We start from the raw sequence: 18533 nt of genomic DNA, 5'->3' as shown, positions 1-18533 counted from the left end.
CTTCACTCAAAGAAAGGATTTACTAGAACTTCGGCGTACCTAATTTGTACCTAAATTGGAGTTCCCCAATTTAGGAGGCTGAATTATGGTATCTTTTAAATTATTTGTCCCCGTCTCAATTTATTAATTAGTGCCTTGAGGAGTAATTGATTCACGTGATTAAAAGTTGATCACCTATTACAGAGGCTGGGAGTGCTTACTGATCTGATGTGTTGGTAGTTGGCGATTAAATAAATGCATATGCTTACATGCTTTTGAATAATAATGAATGAACTTATGTGTATGCATCAAGTACATACATTCTAATCGGAAACGCTCGATATTATAATTATTTAATAAAGTTTTATTAGCTTAGCATTAATGAACATTGAATACTGTTGGTGTGTAGCGCCGCTGCGGTCGCTGCAGGAGCTGTGTCGCCTCTCCATCCGCGCCTCCCTCGGCCACTGCAGGATTGAAGAGAAGACGGAAGGCTTGCGAGACGTGTTGCCAGCTCCTCTTAGAGAATACCTTTACTTCCGCCACGACTTCCTCATCTTCCCTAAGAACGACGATAGTTTGTAGGACCGTTGATACTGTGACTCGTGTTGCCTGGGACCGTTGTTACGGTGACTCGTATTGCCTGGGACCGTTGATACGGTGACTCGTGTTGCCTGTGACCGTTGATACGATGACTCGTCTTGCCGGGGACCATTGATACTGTGACTCGTGTGGCTTGGTACCGTTGATACTGTGACTTGTGTTGCCTGGGACCGTTGATACTGTGACTCGTGTTGCCTGGGACCGTTGATACGGTGACTCGTCTTGCCGGGGGCCATTGATATTGTGACTCGTGTGGCTTGGTACCGTTGAAACTGTGACTCGTGTTGCCTGAGACCGTTGATACTGTGACTCGTGTTGCCTGGGACCGTTGATACGGTGACTCGTGTTGCCCGATACCGTTGATACGGTGACTCGTCTTGCCTGGGACCGTTGAGACGGTGATTCGTCTTGCCTGGGACTGTCGATACGGTGACTCGTGTTGCCTGGGACTGTTGATACGGTGACTCGATTTGCCTGGGACCGTTGATCCGGTAACTCGTCTTGCCGTGACCGTTGATACGGTGCATTTCAAGTTGTGATGATTCACTGATACAGCGTTGAACCCAAAATTTATCACTAAATTTATTAAAATTTTATTGCGGCTGATGCGAGATTATTTTTTGGGCTGATGCGAGATTATTTTGGTGACAATAGTGGGACAGAGGCGGACGTCCAGGGAGTGTGCTCAAAGACATGTTAAGGATTCCTTGTCAGACGGGAGTGTAACTTAGACTGTTCTTGTGGTGGTATTGACGCCAAGTGATGTCTTCTTCTGGCATTTTTCAGGATTTTATTAGGCTTTCCATTTCATATCTTTTTCACGTTCTTTTTCTTGTAATTTGTCGTAAACAGCGCAGCAAATTTATTATCTGTTTGTTCTGCATTTTTTCTTGTCCTAGTTTAAATTTTTTTTTATCTCTGGAAATCGCGCAGCTGTCGTTCAATAATGTCACATTGTTGATGGTATTTCTGTTGCCATTAATCATTTAGAAAGGAATAATGTCTACGACAGATAATGTATTCTTAGACAGAGCGTGATATTTTTTGCTACATTTAACCACAAGATCTATAAATCCAGACCCAACCTTTCTTTAACCTGAACTCCTTAATTGCTTACCATACTGTATACTTTTGAATACTATCGCTAGGCTGGTAGTTCAGTTTAATAGGCTAAAAACAAAGTTTAATAGGATAAACGAGTCTTCCGGTGATCTTCATTAAAATCTTCTAAGTTGATTATTGTTACTGCGACTAATAAGCGGCAGGGTGGGTAAGTGGTTACATTTGAGAGTACTAATATTGATGCAGTGTGTTGCGGGTTCGATCCCAGCTTGCTATGACAGTCCTAGTCAAAACAGGCGAGGTGGCCGTATGAGTCATAAAAGCTAGATTTGAGCAATGAGTTTCGGGTCCGAAGCCCAGCAAGCTGCTTGAATTCTGCGATGTCAAGAATTGGCGTAAGGCTATATTTAGCCTAATGAACGCTGTCACTATTGTAATGTAAATTCTCAGCATTGTCACCTCCGTGTTTTATTCTAAGTCATTATCGTTATCGGTAAATTTTAAGGGTTTGTCACCTTCATCGTGCTTGGACCCTGAGTCGTGACCAGCATCGTTTCAAGAATAAGGATCACCGATTTAATGGTCAGCGCGTTCGTTATAGGAATCACAACACGATCGTTCACAACACGATCGTTCTCTGAGTATTTTTCTTACAGGTTTATAGAAATGAAAACAAATATCGCGAACCAATAGATTGTCGTTGTTTCTATCATACCTAATTAAGAATCGTTCATTTCCTTCTTCCTGCGTTAAGCAAGGAGTCAGTCTTGATAGAAAGCTAATATCGAGCTCACTGTGGCGAATAACTGCGGTCACAGCGAATGCGAGCTGCATAATTACGGCCGTCATAACACATGCGAGCTGCATAATTACGGCCGTCATAACATATGTGAGCTGCATAATAACTGCGTTCACGACGAACGCGGGCTGCATTATTCACCTGGACTAGCGGCGACTTCTGGTCTGTGAGAAAAGAACGCTGGCCACGGACACGGGAGCTAAGAATGCTGATGTCGTCTAGTATAAAGAAGGGTGACCCAGGGTTACGTATTTAGCACGGAATTGTGGAATTTTTACTGTAACAAAACCGGAACTTTCTCAAAATAGGAAACGTTAGATTTCTAGTCACTACAGCCCAATCTCAAATTTTCCGTAGTAAGTGCTTCTCACGACTGAGCGCGATATTATAGGCATGTTCTCATAGTTTAGCAGACAAGTTCTGTTAAAGAAAGCGTTCAGTGCTTTGCCCTGGCGCTCTGAGCAGCTGCCGTTAACTCAACACACTCGAGCTTCCTAAACAAAGCATTGATCCTGCCAGAAAAGAAGGGAAGATAAAACAACAGGAATGGTTGTACGTCGTTCCGCTTAGCACTTAGCACAGATTGTCATGCATCTAGAAGAATTCTGGAAAACTTGCGCAAAGGAATTATAACTAAGCTCCTTATCACGCTTACAATTAAGAGGAGCCTTGTCACGTCCCAGCAGCTAACCAAGTTTACAAATTCAATATAATAATATTATAGAAGATTTTATTCCACGAACACGAGTACCTCTAAGAATAAGTGCTTACAAATAGAATCAATAGTTAATGAATACATATTTCTGTGCAGATTTGAAAAACGTCAATTATTTCAACTGAACATAATTTACCTTGGCGGAAATTACATGTATATCAGGTACAAGAAACTTACTCTTACACATGGGAGTAAGGAGGGCGTTATTTACTGTGGCGTTTGCATAGTTTTTGGTACTTCGATTTTCTTCGCTACCAAGATCAATAAGGTTATTGGGCCAAAGAAAAATAATTGATAATATTATAAATTAAATTATAATAAATATAATTTACTTCTTCATATTTGTGCAATCAATTATTAAAATTGTTCAAATGTCCATCATCAAAGTGACCAAAATCATAAATTCAAAAACACTTGATAGTTAGATTGGCAAGTCAATATACATTAAAACGCTTTTCATAGCTGACAGCAGCGAAGTTGCCACTAGAAGGTCGAAATTTATAATTTTGTTCTTCAAAGTTAAAGTACTAAAAATTATTTCAACGCTACGCAATACAAGTATCCAAGTGACTTCGACCTTGACAGTTATCAGAGATTAACAGAAAATATTCAGGTCATAAAATTACACGTGAAGATAGTTGAACATCTGTAAATACTTTCCACGAGTAAATTGCTTCTGAAAGCAAATAAATGGTGTTCACCGCCTGCGCCTCAATGAAGCTCAGCTGGTGCGGTAGAACGTACTTCCCGATCTAAAGGAGAACGAGTCATTCCTTACATTCACTATTAACAAAGGCACCATCGTTTTACTAAGAGATATAATGCAATTTAAAAATCTGTCGGGCCTTGTTCAATGCCAACTTAGATAAAATATTTACCACGAAGTCTTACTACTACAAGGTTCCAGCATATTACCAACGAAAATCACCGTATTGTATTTTTATTGACGTTTTTTAGCTCAAGCGTATACAAAAAATATAAATCAAGATGAACTACTAATAAAAGTCCACGACAAATGATACGCAAATTTAGTTTGGTTTAGCGTTCCCTAGTTCATAAATCATGCATATATTTGTCATTCTTAGCGAGAGAATAGGAAAGGATTGGCGGAAAGTGGTGGAATGATTGGATCAAAATTGGATTAAATTCTACAAATGGTAAATATGAAGTTAACTGAAAAGACGCAAAAAACATTTTTTTCCATACCTTGAAACAGGAGTAAATTGAGAGTTTTATCTTCTATATAAAATGTGGGTTTTAATTGTATTCACTTAATTAGAATACATAAGATTGGTTGTTGTTATCGAGATATGGATTACGGGAATGACGGAATTTGGAATAACAGGATTCCAACATTGCAGGAACTATCAGGCCCAGGCAGCGCTGAGCTAACCTGCTAGTAGACGATAAATGAAACTCGGAAACAAGATCCTGCGCAGTATGTACGCACTGAGCAACTATCCTGAAGATATTGTTGACGCTCCGAGTATGAACGCGTTCAAGAACAGACTAGACAAGGCCATGCATGAGCATATGTTCAGTCTTAAAATGCCTCGTACCCTACAGAACATCTGATATCCAGAAGCGATTTTAAATCTACCGTCCGTAAAGCCAGTCTAGTCAAGAAAAGTACAAGAATCAGCGACAGGCCTATCCAGGCCTATTTATTTAATGCCGAAGATACTACATATACTATACTAGTATAGGAGCATGGAACTAACGTGCATAGGAGTTAAGGAACTAAGGAGCATGGAAGTTAAGGAACTAAGGAGCATGAGGAACTAAGGAGCATGGAACTAACAAGAATAGGAGCATGGACAAGATGCATATGTAATCTGCCATAAGAGAAAGTGAAACTTATTAATTTTATGCATCCCAGCCCTAGGACTATAAGATAAAGAATTTGATTAAATATGAACAAGCATTAATTAGCAAGCAGAAAAACAGTAATAATCAAGAACCTTAATAATGACTTCTTAGAGCAACTGTGTTGCCAATGGATGCAGAAAAAGTAATCAAGCAAACTTATATTGCAGCAAACAGCTTAATGAATAATTAGTGAACACCAAAATATATAGCTTGCAGAATTGAAACACACTGAACACAATAGAAAATCAGAAAACAAAGCAAAATCACAAAAATATAAACCATTTGTAATATAACATCAATTGAGCAATAAAATGAATGTATGCAATGAATAATCACTCACTTCCTCTCAAGTGGTGAGTTAGCTTAGGGTCCCATACTGGTGCAGTTATTCATTGGAATTTTGCATTAGGATTATGCTTGGCTTTGGAATTTACTTAACATTAAACATTTTACATCCTTGTCTGGACTAGAGACAAAGCAGAAGAAAGAAAAATTACATTAACAGTTACATAATGAGACAAGACAGCACAGACATTAAATAAACGAGCATGATAGCCAAAGGGTTAGGCTAAAAAGCAATACAGCTCTCCCTGCAACAATGTTGCCTTACTTTGAAGTCTGGCTAGGCCAAATGCTATTACATTGTAGTGATAAAGCAAAGTAATTAGTGATTTTTACCAACATTTTGCAGAAAACTGATGAGAAAATACTTAAAATTGGGTTATTTACTTTGGTAATTTATTTATTTTATGCTGTCTCCATAAATTGACTTCCAACATGAGTTGAAGAGATTTGCCTTTATTCCAATTGCCTTCAAAAGCAGCAGAGGCTGAAATGCAAGCTCTGTGAGAAAATATAGTTATTACTTTTTTCCGACAGATGACTGTCAGTGTAGTTGATATCCATGTGAGTGATGCATATGTTGAATCCTGCTTCATTTGCTAAGCAATTTTCTGATAATCTCCAATGTTCCATTATAATATACAATTTCCATTATATTACGCATTAACCACTATCATGGTATCCATTTTCCACATTAATTTTATAGCATTGTTGTACATATCAATTGTTTTCCCATTCGCCATATAGACCACAGATTGCCTTGTATGGAGAAGTGTAATTGATGACTCTGCTGTCCACCTTGTTTGTTCAAGCAAACACATTTGAGGGCTTGCCTTGCTGAGAGTCTTGGAACCTCCAGTTCATGATCCTAGGAAAAGTGTGAACACATATTGCTGTAAAATGCCTACACATAAAATTGAACTATAATTTTGATTTTTATTTCAAATAATTTTAATTCTAAAGAAATCCTCAGATGTATGTGAAAAAATTTAAATACCTTGTTTGCCTTTATTGCTATCATTTTAATTTTTATTATGTATTAAGTACAGGAAGAGAGTACAATCAGTACATACTGCACCTTCCTCCATTTTTTATAAATGATGAATTATATTATAATTTCATACTTACTTGCTGAAATAAAGTATTTTTCACATATTTATTTTACCTAGTTATCATCATTAGAGAAATTTATCTGTGAAAACAATGAGGAATCTATTTGCCCTTTGTACAGCCTTGACAAAAGCCGGTTGAAGTAAGTTAATTAGACATGTCTGTTCAACTTGTCATAGCATGTTAACCAGGACTAATTGACTAACCTTTGGTCTGGTTAAGCCAGTATAGCAGATAATTAGACATGACAGGTTGCATCTGATACTCATTTATACAAAAGACCTCCAGATTAAGGCCAAGTGAGCTACACACCAGTCTACTCTATAGATGTTTATGAGTTTGTGTGTTGGAAACTTTCTGCTGAACTGTATAGGGATTACATGAGCATGTATCTACAATACCTATCATGTCAAGACATTAGCAGGGTTACACTGGGTAGCTGCCCACCTGCCCACCCGGGCAGGATTTTCAACCTAAAAACCCAGGGTTTTTTTTAATGAAGCCATGGAGTAAAAGTGGGTTTTAAATGAAACTTAGGAATGCATCAAACTGATTTTTTAATTTTGAACTTCAGAGTGTAATAATACTGGATAGAAACTACCAAGGAAATATATATTAGGCTTTTTTAATAAATAGTTATCCATATAAGTATAGTGCCTACCCCTAGAAAACCCACATTGATTAGAATTCTAAAATACTGTATAATAACAAATTTTGTTGACATGTTTGCTAGGGAAATATACTTCACAGAGCTTTTTAACCATTTAATATCAGCCCTACCTAAACTATTGGTTCAAGGTCAATTTCAACATCAGTATTAATTTAATTTACAAACTGTAGTTTCTTAATGTGAAAAATAAAAAAATATAATATATAAAATTTTTTTTTATTTAATGATATTTACACACACTATTCTTAGACTATCTATAACTCAATGTTTGATATTTTTTGTGCTATTCAACACCATAAAACAAGCTCTAAAAAAAGTTAAAAACAACTAGCAATACAGTCCTGTTAATTTTCTGGCCATTACAAACAGTCTTGTGTTACACAAAGAATACAGTCCTGTGTTTTACAATACTAGAAATCTCAAGATTAGGCGCAAAGTTAGAAACTTGTGTAAAGTTCAATTCTAAGTGTTTTGAGGAAAAACTGAACATTGGGTATTGAAGAGCCTTGCACTACCTGAGTTTTGAAAAACAAAACAACAGCTAAAAACTTGTACTACTGGGTTAATTGATTCAATACATATTTTTACCATTGATTTGGAGTCTCTGACAAAGATATGTCACTTTTTAAATAATTTTACATCATGTTAATGATGCATCACAAAATTACTGTTTAAAAAATGGACAATTATTTAATTTAATGTTATGGCAAATGTAATAATAGAGGTTGATATTTTCCATCATCAAATTTTTTATAATCAACATAAATAAAAATAACTTTGAAGCTAGGTATAAATGAAATATAAGAAAAAAGTACGAATAATTATTTTTCCCGTTTTGCATAAGTTTTCACAATAAAATCATGGGCTTTTCAATAAATTCTGGATGGGTTGAGCAATTTTAAGGAGACAGGGGTTATTTGCAACCCTGTTAGCAAGGATGAGGCATGGAGGAATTACAAGTAGATGAAACATTTATTAGATGAAACATTCTATCCTAGCTGAGTCATCTTGCTCTCAACATTATTGATTTTGAACTTCTTGGGAGAGATGATTTTTGCAATTATGAATTATTGATTAGTTTCATGCGTGTAGCAGGGATTTACAATAGTAGAAGTCTCAAAGATAGGTATAAATGTACAAGTGCTAAGTCCAATTCTTCAAAAGTTACTAATATATAATATACCTTTATAACTGCTATCTAAAACTCTTACTGTTGACCTTGGTCATCCATTCTTGTTTCTGTCATGAAGTTTATGTAGGAAGCCTCAACATCCAGTTGATCTTGATTGTTGTGACTAAACTTGTTTTTACTACTAGAGAGTGGCTAGGCATTAACAATATTCAGTGTGGGATGGTTTGAATAACCCATTCTTCTATAACTCATAGACTTTTCTACTGGGCTTCACCAAGCTTAGAAGTGAATTGGCAACCTTGTATGAGGTATATTTGGTCATTAGTGCTCTAGCTATGGTGTGTGATCCAGACTAACAAGTGTGTCTAATTCAGACCACAGGTCTGCCAATAACCATTTTTTGCATCAAATTGATATTTTCATTTTGTTTTGCAAAATGTTAGTGTTTTCCCTCTTTCATTCCTTCCTGAATATGACTTCTTCAGATTATATTCGGTGATAGTTTAGNCAATCTTTGGTGAGACACAATCATGGCAATATTTGGTGAGAGACAATCATGGCAATCTTTGGTGAGAGAGAATTTTAAAACCAAAGGTTGTCGCTCACCAAAGATTGCCATGTTTTTGTCTCACCAAAGATACAAAAAATGTAACTCAGTACTCAGTGCAGTGAGTGACAGAGATCGCATTTTCTCGTCGACGAAAACATGAAGTCACGGACGGACAGACAGACGGGCAGAAGGACAGACGGACATGGCGAGCACAATAGTGCATTCTTTCATAAATGAGAAAATGTGCTAAAAAATAAAACAGCGAAAAGAAAACATGTCAAGACAACGTAATGATTATGCAAAATGATCTTACTAAAACTTTGCGCAAGCACGATTTTAGCACATGTCACTGAAAGTTCTGTCAAACGCTTATGGCTACATCGATCTGTCTGATTTTTGGTGAAGAGATGGAGAAAAACATAGGGAACAAATTCTGACCTTTCAATTTTTTTTAACTCTATTACTTTTCGAGTAACAGCCATTCAAAGTTGGGTATCGTTTTTTTGGGACACCCTGTATAATGTCCAAAACTATGTCTAAAACTGCTTATTTTTGTTGACTCCTAATTTGGCTCTTCATGCTGAATTCTATTTTTCTGTATAAGAAGTATAATAAAAGTTGTTTCTCATCATTCTGTCCTGTTATTTGATCTTAAATTTACTCCATTAAATTTTTATTTGTTCAGGAAGAAATATTGGCGAGCCTTCTACATGCTGGGGCAAATCCCAACCTGCCTGAAAGAGATCCATCTTCCCTGCCCTTATTGTGCGGTATGTCACCCTTATAATTGCTCCAGCTTTAGTTAGGAAGACATTTGAGGAGTTTTTATCAATATGTTATATACANTTCATGGTTCCAATAATAACATCTGATGAATGTTTATAACTGAATATTGTAACCACATGCATTGAAAAGTCTCCAAGCATTTACAGCTGCTCAGGCACTAACTATGGTGGTGGCTCCAGAAAAGGGGCTTCCACCATTTTTTGGAATGAATTGGTATCCGTTATGCTACTAACTGTTGGTGAAACAAATTAAACCAGTAGAGTCTTCTATGAGGCAGTTTATTATGCCATGGGAGAAGCATTACAGGCATAAATATTTTCATGCTATCAAGATTGATCTCCTTATATCGCAGATTTTGTTGCTAAGCTCATAATTAGCTCTGTTCACGCAAACGGTTCATCCATTCGTTAGTCTAGATGTAATTCATCTCATCTAATGAGGTACTTTTCTCAATCAGAGAGAGCTTTGATAGCATGTCAATCATCTTGCAAGGCGCGGTATTGACAAAGTCACTTCATTTTTGCAACATTTATTAACAATTTGCTTCTGCTTCTTTGATGGTGGTTCTGTTACTTCTGAGCCTGTGGATGCTTGACATGGTGTAGAAGCTTCCTTTTGTTCATAGTCATCTTGACAACATGACTCATCAATATATATCTGAGCAAATGATCAGGTTTGCAGGCAATCTCATCATCAAAATAATCTGAATCCATGTATGATTGTGCCTGAGTTATTTCAATTGGATGATGAATTGCAAAGAAAGCTCCAGCGCCACTTTCATCCTACACTACAATATATTGGTAAATTCTGGCAAAGATCACTTGCAAAATAAATATAGGTGAGTATATGTTATAGATATCACTATCAAACTTCATGAAAATATCTTACTGTTGACTGAATGTTAACTTATTTTGTTATAATATATGTAGAATATGAGTTAGCCCTTTTTCTCCAACATTCATGCACAAATGCTAAGTGGCAACTTCAGTTGGCACTATATTTTATTTAGCTTATTTGTCTTTAATGTCAATGTTTATTGCCATTTATGAGTTTTGTCTGATCACTAGACTCCTAATCCATCACTTAAAAGCATAGAATTATAAAATATATACTTACAAACAAGAGGAACATGGCATTTTCTGAGGGCTGGTACAGGCCTGTTCACAAACATTGTGACCGCCAGTAGTGTATAGATCAACTGACTGAAGCATGAGCAATTGAGGTGAACATTTCTTGTTCAGTAATCGTATGGAATGTATATGATGCGGTGTAGGACTACAAAACTGAAATTTACTTTATATTATGAATGAGACAACCATTTTTTTGAGGCTTTAATGGGTTTGGCCATTGTGCAAGAGAAATTTTTCAAGGCAACTACTTTCCAAGATAGATAAAAAAGAAGAAAAAGTAGTGTTTTTATTTTATCTGGAGATAAAAGATTGATTTGCTAGACACAAGTTCTGTTGATGGATATGATCATTTTTGAAAGTGCATTGGTTGTTTTTCCTTGTCCATAAATTTATTGCATATTATAACTGTTCCTAGATTTTTGATTTAAAACTTAGATTTTTGTTTGAATTAAGTGCTTTATTGTTTGGTTTGAACATGGTCATATTGTGTTTTTTTGTTTGTTTCTCATCTAGGCTTGATGTTTTGAGCAATATTTTGAATTCTTTCATCTATGCTTCCAGTTACACTCAGGAAATTAATGCAATTTTCAGTAGAGCTCAACTTCTGAGCTGCTGACTTCAAGATTTGGGTAATAGATAAACCCAAATTAATAACCTAACCTATGTTAGGTTAACAATTTTCCTAATATTTTAAGCACACTTTGCTTTGCATGTCTATTGGCTAGAATTGTTATTTCCATCATTTTCCATGTTTTTGCTCAACAATGGATATTTGAAACACCTTGACATGTTGGGAACATTCTCTATCTAATGCTATCTAATGCTTCAACAAACAACTAACTCTCTAGATCATGACCTGTTATCCTTGTGGTCATGCTAGGAACCAGTCATTTTAGATTTTAATAATCTAATTAAATAAGAATATCATCTTTACCTGAAAATAAGTATGGTAATTATTGATAGTTAATGAATGAAATGCAACTAAATTCTTCAAATATTATTCCAATATTATAATACCGTCAAACTGGGTAATAAGGGACAGGTGGGGTAAATCAGGACAGTCTTCCCACATTTTGTAGAAATGTTGTAGCAGCTAAACTAATCAAAATGTTGCAAAACTAAAAATAGTGGCATAAAGTTCAACATTTTTACTATCAATGTCGAATAAAGCAAGTTAAGAAATCATACATTTACTACCTTTGAAAAATCACTGAATAAATTATGAAAAGTGAGATTTTGAAATAGTACCTCTGCTAAGGTTTGTAGCAAAAAAATATTCACCTAATTAAAAAATTTTACTTGCATAAAAGTTGCTCATGGGTGTTGGCTTAAAGACGTGATTGACAGAGTTTGTGTATCTCATTCCAAAAAAATATGGTGGCCATTTCCGCATGACGGAGTAATAAGGGACTCGCCTAAAAATGCATTTACAGTAGAACCTCAACAAGCAAAGGCTCCATTTAACAAAAAAATTAATTATTAACATAGAATTTTGATTACATTTACCTAACTCAGCAAAAAATTTCACTTAACAAAAAATTTATGCATTATCAGTCATCACAAAATTGTGCAATCAATGTCATATATATATAATTGTACACTGGGCAACATAGAATGAAACGTAATTAACCTAAACTATGATTTATTTGTCCAAAAAGTATGATGGTTGTCACTAAAATATTCTTTTCTGTTTCAGGTATTTTTCCAATATTTATTTTTTGTTATAGTGAATTTGCTTGACCCAATTAAAATGTGCAAAATTACAAGCCATCCTGTAAGCCCACAGATACAGAGGAAATGCTATATGCCTGCTGATATGAAGCTCACAGTGGACAAGGTCATTGTCAATGCTCAATGGCATGTTCATGGATATGGCAATATCACATCAATAATATGATAATGTATTGATATGGTAATGTCATATCAATATAGGAAAAACAAATGAAAATCACAAAAAATGTCATTTATTCTAAATCTACATCATCTACAAAGGAAGAGGAGGACTTCAGAGTACTGTTAGTAATGGATGAGCACACTTTGAATGCTTCAAATGTTTTAAAATCAATGTTAAAAAATTTAACAAAAAAGACAGCTTAATGCATCAAGTTAACTCGGCAATACTGTTGATAATTGTAGCTCTTCTGGATACTTTATACTTTATCTTTCTTAATTCTGTTACTTTCCACATCTTTTTTAATCATTTGCATTATTTTACCCCATTACGAGTATAACCCTACCTCAACCATAATTTAGTTAACTTCATGTTACAAGTGTTCATAGGCATGATGGTTATGCAGTTCTCATCTTACCTGTATGATTTCACTTGCATTTGTGTGTCAAACCCACTTTCAATCTTGTTTGCTTTGTGTGTTTATTAATTATAATTGTTACATCCCTAGCTTACTGCAACTCAAGTTACTAGACTGAATTATCAGTCCCTAATTTCCTAAATGTTTGTTCATTATTCAGTTATAGCATGAATGCATGAAGTTAATCTCTAAACTTTGGCATGATAGATTACCATCAAATGGAGTAATAAGGGACAGGCAGGTTGAATCGAGACAGTCATCCCACATTTTCTAGAAATGTTGTAGCAGCTAAACTAATCAAAATATTGCAAAACTAAAAATAGTGGCGCAAAGTTTAACATATTTACTATCTATGTAGCATAAAGCAAATTAAGAAATCATACATTTACTACCTCTGAAAAATCCCTGAAGAAAGGGTGAAAAGTGAGATTTTGCAAAAGTACCTCTGCTAAGGTCTGTAGGGAAAAATATATGACGTATTACAAAATTTTACTTGCACAAAAGTTGCACACAGGTGTTGGCTTAAAAACATGATTGATGGAATTTGCATATCTCAATAAAAGAATAAAATATGTTTAAAATTACTTTTTTGAGACAACACATCTAGAGAGGCCAATGTCTCTGATGTTACACATGTAGAATGAATTTTTTATTTTCTTATATGTTTGGGAAAATATATTTTTTCAATTTTTTAATATTTAAAAAAAACACCTTTCAAAATTATTTATTCTCTCAATTGATTTATGCATTGTCTTCAACTTTACGCAAGTGTGCTTGTTTTCAGATCGATTGGACAGGTAGAAGTGTGTTTAATATGGATTATAAGATTTGTAGCATACAAAATTATTTTTACATTTTTTTAATAAGGAATTTTTTTATTGACAAAATTATTTATTCTGTCAATTGATTTATGCATTGTCTCCAACTTTACACAAGTGTGTAAAATTTTAGATAGATTGGACAGGTGAAGTGTGTTAAGGGGGAGGTATCCCTAAAATTTTCGGATTTGGCATTTTTCGGTTTTTAGTATCATCTTAAAGCTGACATTCTGCCCTATCCAACAATGCCACTGCGATCCCTGTACGTGAATTTATACGTACATGACGGCTCTTTAAGGGGGGTGGGTGGGGGAGCTCCTTCACTAATTATATACAAGGTAATTAGCTGCTGAGCATTTTAAATATAGTGTCTGATTGAGTAGCGCTTTAGTTACTCATTTAGTCTCATCTTAAAGCTGACATTCTAAGCTATCCCACGATACCACTGCGATCCCTGTACGTGAATTTATATGTACACAGCTGCTCCTTAAAGGAGGGCGGGGGGGGAGTTCCTTCAGTTATTAGATGGGAGAAAATTCGCTGGCCAACACTAGATATATGGCTGTTTCTGGCATCAAGGCTCAGTCACCCTCCTCGCTTCGTACGGAGAGGTGTACTGGAAGTCGCTGCTACCATCCTTGAGTGGAAGGAAGATACAGAAGCCTGTAGTTTGGTATCCATGCTACATTGAGTGCCTATTTCGAGGCACGTGGGACTTTGTCGTGCTGTCCTGAAAAGTTTAACTTATTGTCACGGAAAACCTATCTCCTCCCAGAGTTTTTAAGCTACAGCGATGAGACATATACTATTCGATTCGTAATGACCATACCTATCGAGTAACGAAGCCCTTTTTTTAGATTTGTGCATAGTTTGGATTCAAAATGGGGGGAAAGGGGGAAAATCTGAAGAAAATGAGAAAAAATGAAAAAATGTGTGTAAAAAAACTGAGGCAAAAATAAAAAAATCGGGCTTCGTTACTCGATTGGTATGGTCTTTACGCATTGAATGATATGCGTCTCTATGTTGTAGCTTGAAAACCCTAAGAGGAGATTGATTTTTACAGTACCCCCTTTTTTGTCCGTTTTCTACGAATTTCACGTTTTCTATAAATTTTTCCGAAAAAATCATAAGAACAAAATGTGATTCTTTTGCGGTTTTACATATATGTGTGAAGTTTCAGAAAGATCCGTCTGTAAACAAAAAAGTTTTTCCGGAGGGGATACCTTCCTCTTAAATATTGATTATAGTAGTATAGTATCTTCGGCATTAAATAAATAGGCCTGNACATGGCTTACACTCCTGTCACATGTGCCTTCATTTAGGAGTTGAATATTTAATAGAACACTTCTCCTTTGTGTTGAATATGATTTTGGTCAGCAGGTATCAAGTATGTGTGCCTCATGTTAGTCTTGTATTGCTTGCATGTCTGTGCTGTGCTTTGCTTTGTGTGCTTTTGGCCAGTGGCAATTACCCAAGAGCCCTAAAGAGTTCAGAACTCCATTAATAGGAGTGATGGTAGCTTATCTTACTTGAACTAATTGTCTAACTTCCTTGCGTCTTCCTTGTGAATATGTGCAGAGAAAAATGAAGCTGAAAGATAGAACATGAATTATATTAACTTGATTAACCATAGATAAGTGAGGGTTTAACAAGTGATCAACTTGTGACTTCATTTCCAACCTAGCATAAATAATCATAATTGATTGGCAGAATGTCAACGAACTTTGAAAATTTTGATGTGCGGGACTGCATGATCATAACCAAAGCCGTGAAGTCAAGAAATGCTGAGAATGTGGAGGTAAGTAAAAATTTGTTTAACCATTTTCAGTGTTTCTAGAGAATAGTATGTATCTTGTATTTCTAGAGAATAGTTTTTTAAATCAAATTTTATGGAATAGAAATTTTTAAAATGAAAGTAGCCTTTTGAGTGGAAAATAGCTACTTATACTACTGATTGAAAATTATTTTTAATTGATATAAAATGCTTTTATACAATTTAAATGGCCAAAAGAGTTCCACAAGGAAATTAAAACTTCTGAAACAAATAAAACTATGAATATTGATTGTATGACCATATTTATGAGTAAAATTTAGAAGTAGGGATTATGGTCAAAATGTTCAATATTAATCAGTTGTATCACTAGCTTGATCCATGAATGTTATCTTATCAAAGAAAAGTTTAGTTTAAGATATTTCAATTTCATATATGTGAACCGGTACCTTTTCAATATTACCCATTTCAAATTTCTCTGAGAATTCTGCCAAAATTGTTCAGTAGGACCTTTTAGGTTAAAATATTTGCAACTTTCAAGCTTTTGAGCATGCCATCTCAACCTTAAATTGCACATTTGTGTAGTTTTAGGTCTGATCACAATTAACTGATTGTGCCATAAAGTTAAGTATTGCTGTTCACTGTTGATTGGTAACTGAGGTGTAATTTTAGAAATGAAGGACCACATAGCTATGCAAGATGCCCCATTGCCTGCAGCACACTGTAGAGAGACAAGAACAACAGAGCAGTGGAGGAAGCTCAAAAATTCTAATTGCCGCTGATGTAACATGAGATTTGTTTTTGATTAGAATAAAATTTTGCTTTCGCTAAATTAGTTTTGCTGCTACATAATTTCTACAAAATGTAGGACGACTGTCCCGATTTACTCTGCCGTCCCATATTACACTTTTTTTGACCGTAACAGGTCATGATCTTGTTTGTTAGTTGTTCGTTGAACCTTACAATATTATTGAGAGAATGTTACCAACATGCCAAGGTATGTAAAATATCAGTTGTTTGAGCAAGAACATTGAAATAACAATTCTAGCCAATTACAGATCATCAATGTCAGTCAATCATCAAACCCTGATGTCAGAAGCTCAGAAGCTGAACTCTATCATGAAACTGGCATTAATTCTTTAAGTGAAACTACATACAGAAAATGAAGCAATTGCAAGTTACTACTTAAGGGGGGGGTAGAGGTGGCGAAGAGTGGCCAGAAACAGGGGAAATGGTAGACAGTAGGAGACGAAAAGGCGCATTGCGCGTGATTTTGTCGTTAATAGGGGGTTGGGGCTTGTTTAGAGATTGGGGGAAGGAGTTGGGAACCCGTCGAGGCTTTGGATGGTTCCAGAAGGTGGGTGATGGGAGGGTGGGTATATACATGCGTTCTCGCTTCTGTTATGTTTTTTAAATTTTATATTTTTTGGCATTTTCTTACTGGATATGATGAATAATGATGGTATTGGGTAATGCTGGGCTAGTTCAGTCGTCCCGCTTTGAACACTTGACTTCATATGCCGTTATGCACTCTGGCATTCTTACCTATGAAAAGGAATGTGAACTAAGTGTGAAGTTTAGCAAAGCTGGCCTCCGGCATGCACCCCGCCTGACACAGTATGGCCCAGCATCGTCTGCCAATACGCGAAAAAATTTTACACCACCCGGAGGGAGCGCGCCGGAGCTTAGCAGTGATAATGATGCCCGCCACCGACCCGTCCGTATTTGTCCCATGTGTATAACCAGCCTACGGTTGAACAGCCACTCGTCGAAGGACGATAAATTTTGGAACTGAACTATGCTATCTGAAACCTAACCCCAGGTGCTGTGAGCTATAAGTGACCGTCTGATGGTGCACGGCAGGATTCATGCAGGTCCACTGGCGAGATGGGCTGATTGAACGCAGTCTGTTGTCAACTGTTACAGTTCGAGCCAAATTAAGGGTATGAAGTGATGGTTCGATGTAACGCTCAGTGGTTGACGAAAATTACACTCTGGAAAATTCGCTTCAGAATATGGTGGTGTAAAGCTCTTGATATTTGAAACAATATGACGGCAGGATTAATACGCGGCTGATCGGTGGCCTTACGGAAATATGCTAGGCTTTCTATTCAGGGCTGATTGGTGCACAAAATTGGTGATGCACGGCTGCGCTCCCGTTAGTCACTATAGACAGAAACATGATTATTCAATAGAGATTCAGGCATATTAATTTGCCAACTTTTATACGAAATATAGTCGAAACGATTATCAAAACTATTCAAAGATATTCCCAAGCTTCTTTCGTTGCAATTTGTTGGAACATTCTGGTTTGCGAATCATCTATATAGGCACGGCAAATCCCGATTCTGGTTCGGTGAATTTCATTAGGAAATCAGGGCTCGCAAGTCGCACATACAGTAACTTGGAGTCAGCCAAGACTGCACACATCCTACCAGCTTGGCGTCCGCATAGAAACTAAACTAACTACTTTGACCGTACTGCACAACACACTGGTGTACTGATAAGGTGCTTATGCGCGGATAGTAGTAGCGATAATATTAGCTGCATGAACGTCCCACGCTCAGTTCTGTCGGCTGAAAGCTTATACACGAGGAAAGTATTTTCACTTCCGCAAGTGCCAGGGCGTTGCTAGAAACCTTCGAGTAAGGTCTGCGCACGGTGGAGTATAGGGTATGGAGCGTGACGGTAGGAGCTAGTTTGATGAGGCATTTTATAAAGCAGTTGGTAGCATTGTTACAACTCTAGCCAAGAAGGTGAAAAAAACACCGTTTTTCGTCTAAGTTTCAAAACACTACTCTCTCAACGAGTTTTCGCCTAATTATTCATCGTGACGTACATTCCACAGTAGCTCGTACTTCTGTAATGTCTATAAGAACAGTTCAATA

General features: G+C 36.3%; 1 protein-coding gene across 1 annotated transcript in view; it reads left to right on the top strand.

Moving 5' to 3' along the window:
- The window catches only part of LOC108669483, a 46602-nt gene extending 44941 nt beyond the window's left edge, over nucleotides 1-1661 (top strand). The window contains exon 6 of the mRNA XM_047883525.1: nucleotides 389-1661. Coding sequence (XP_047739481.1) covers nucleotides 389-564 — 176 coding nt within the window. The 3' untranslated portion in view covers nucleotides 565-1661. The remainder of the gene's footprint in view (nucleotides 1-388) is intronic.
- Nucleotides 1662-18533: the final 16872 nt, after the last annotated feature.

This window comes from Hyalella azteca, unplaced genomic scaffold (genome assembly GCF_000764305.2).
Source record: "Hyalella azteca isolate HAZT.00-mixed unplaced genomic scaffold, Hazt_2.0.2 contig13172, whole genome shotgun sequence".
NCBI classification, from domain to species: Eukaryota; Metazoa; Arthropoda; class Malacostraca; order Amphipoda; family Hyalellidae; genus Hyalella; species Hyalella azteca.
The sequence above is the reverse complement of the archived record's forward strand: the minus strand, read 5'-3'. Positions and strand labels throughout refer to the sequence as shown.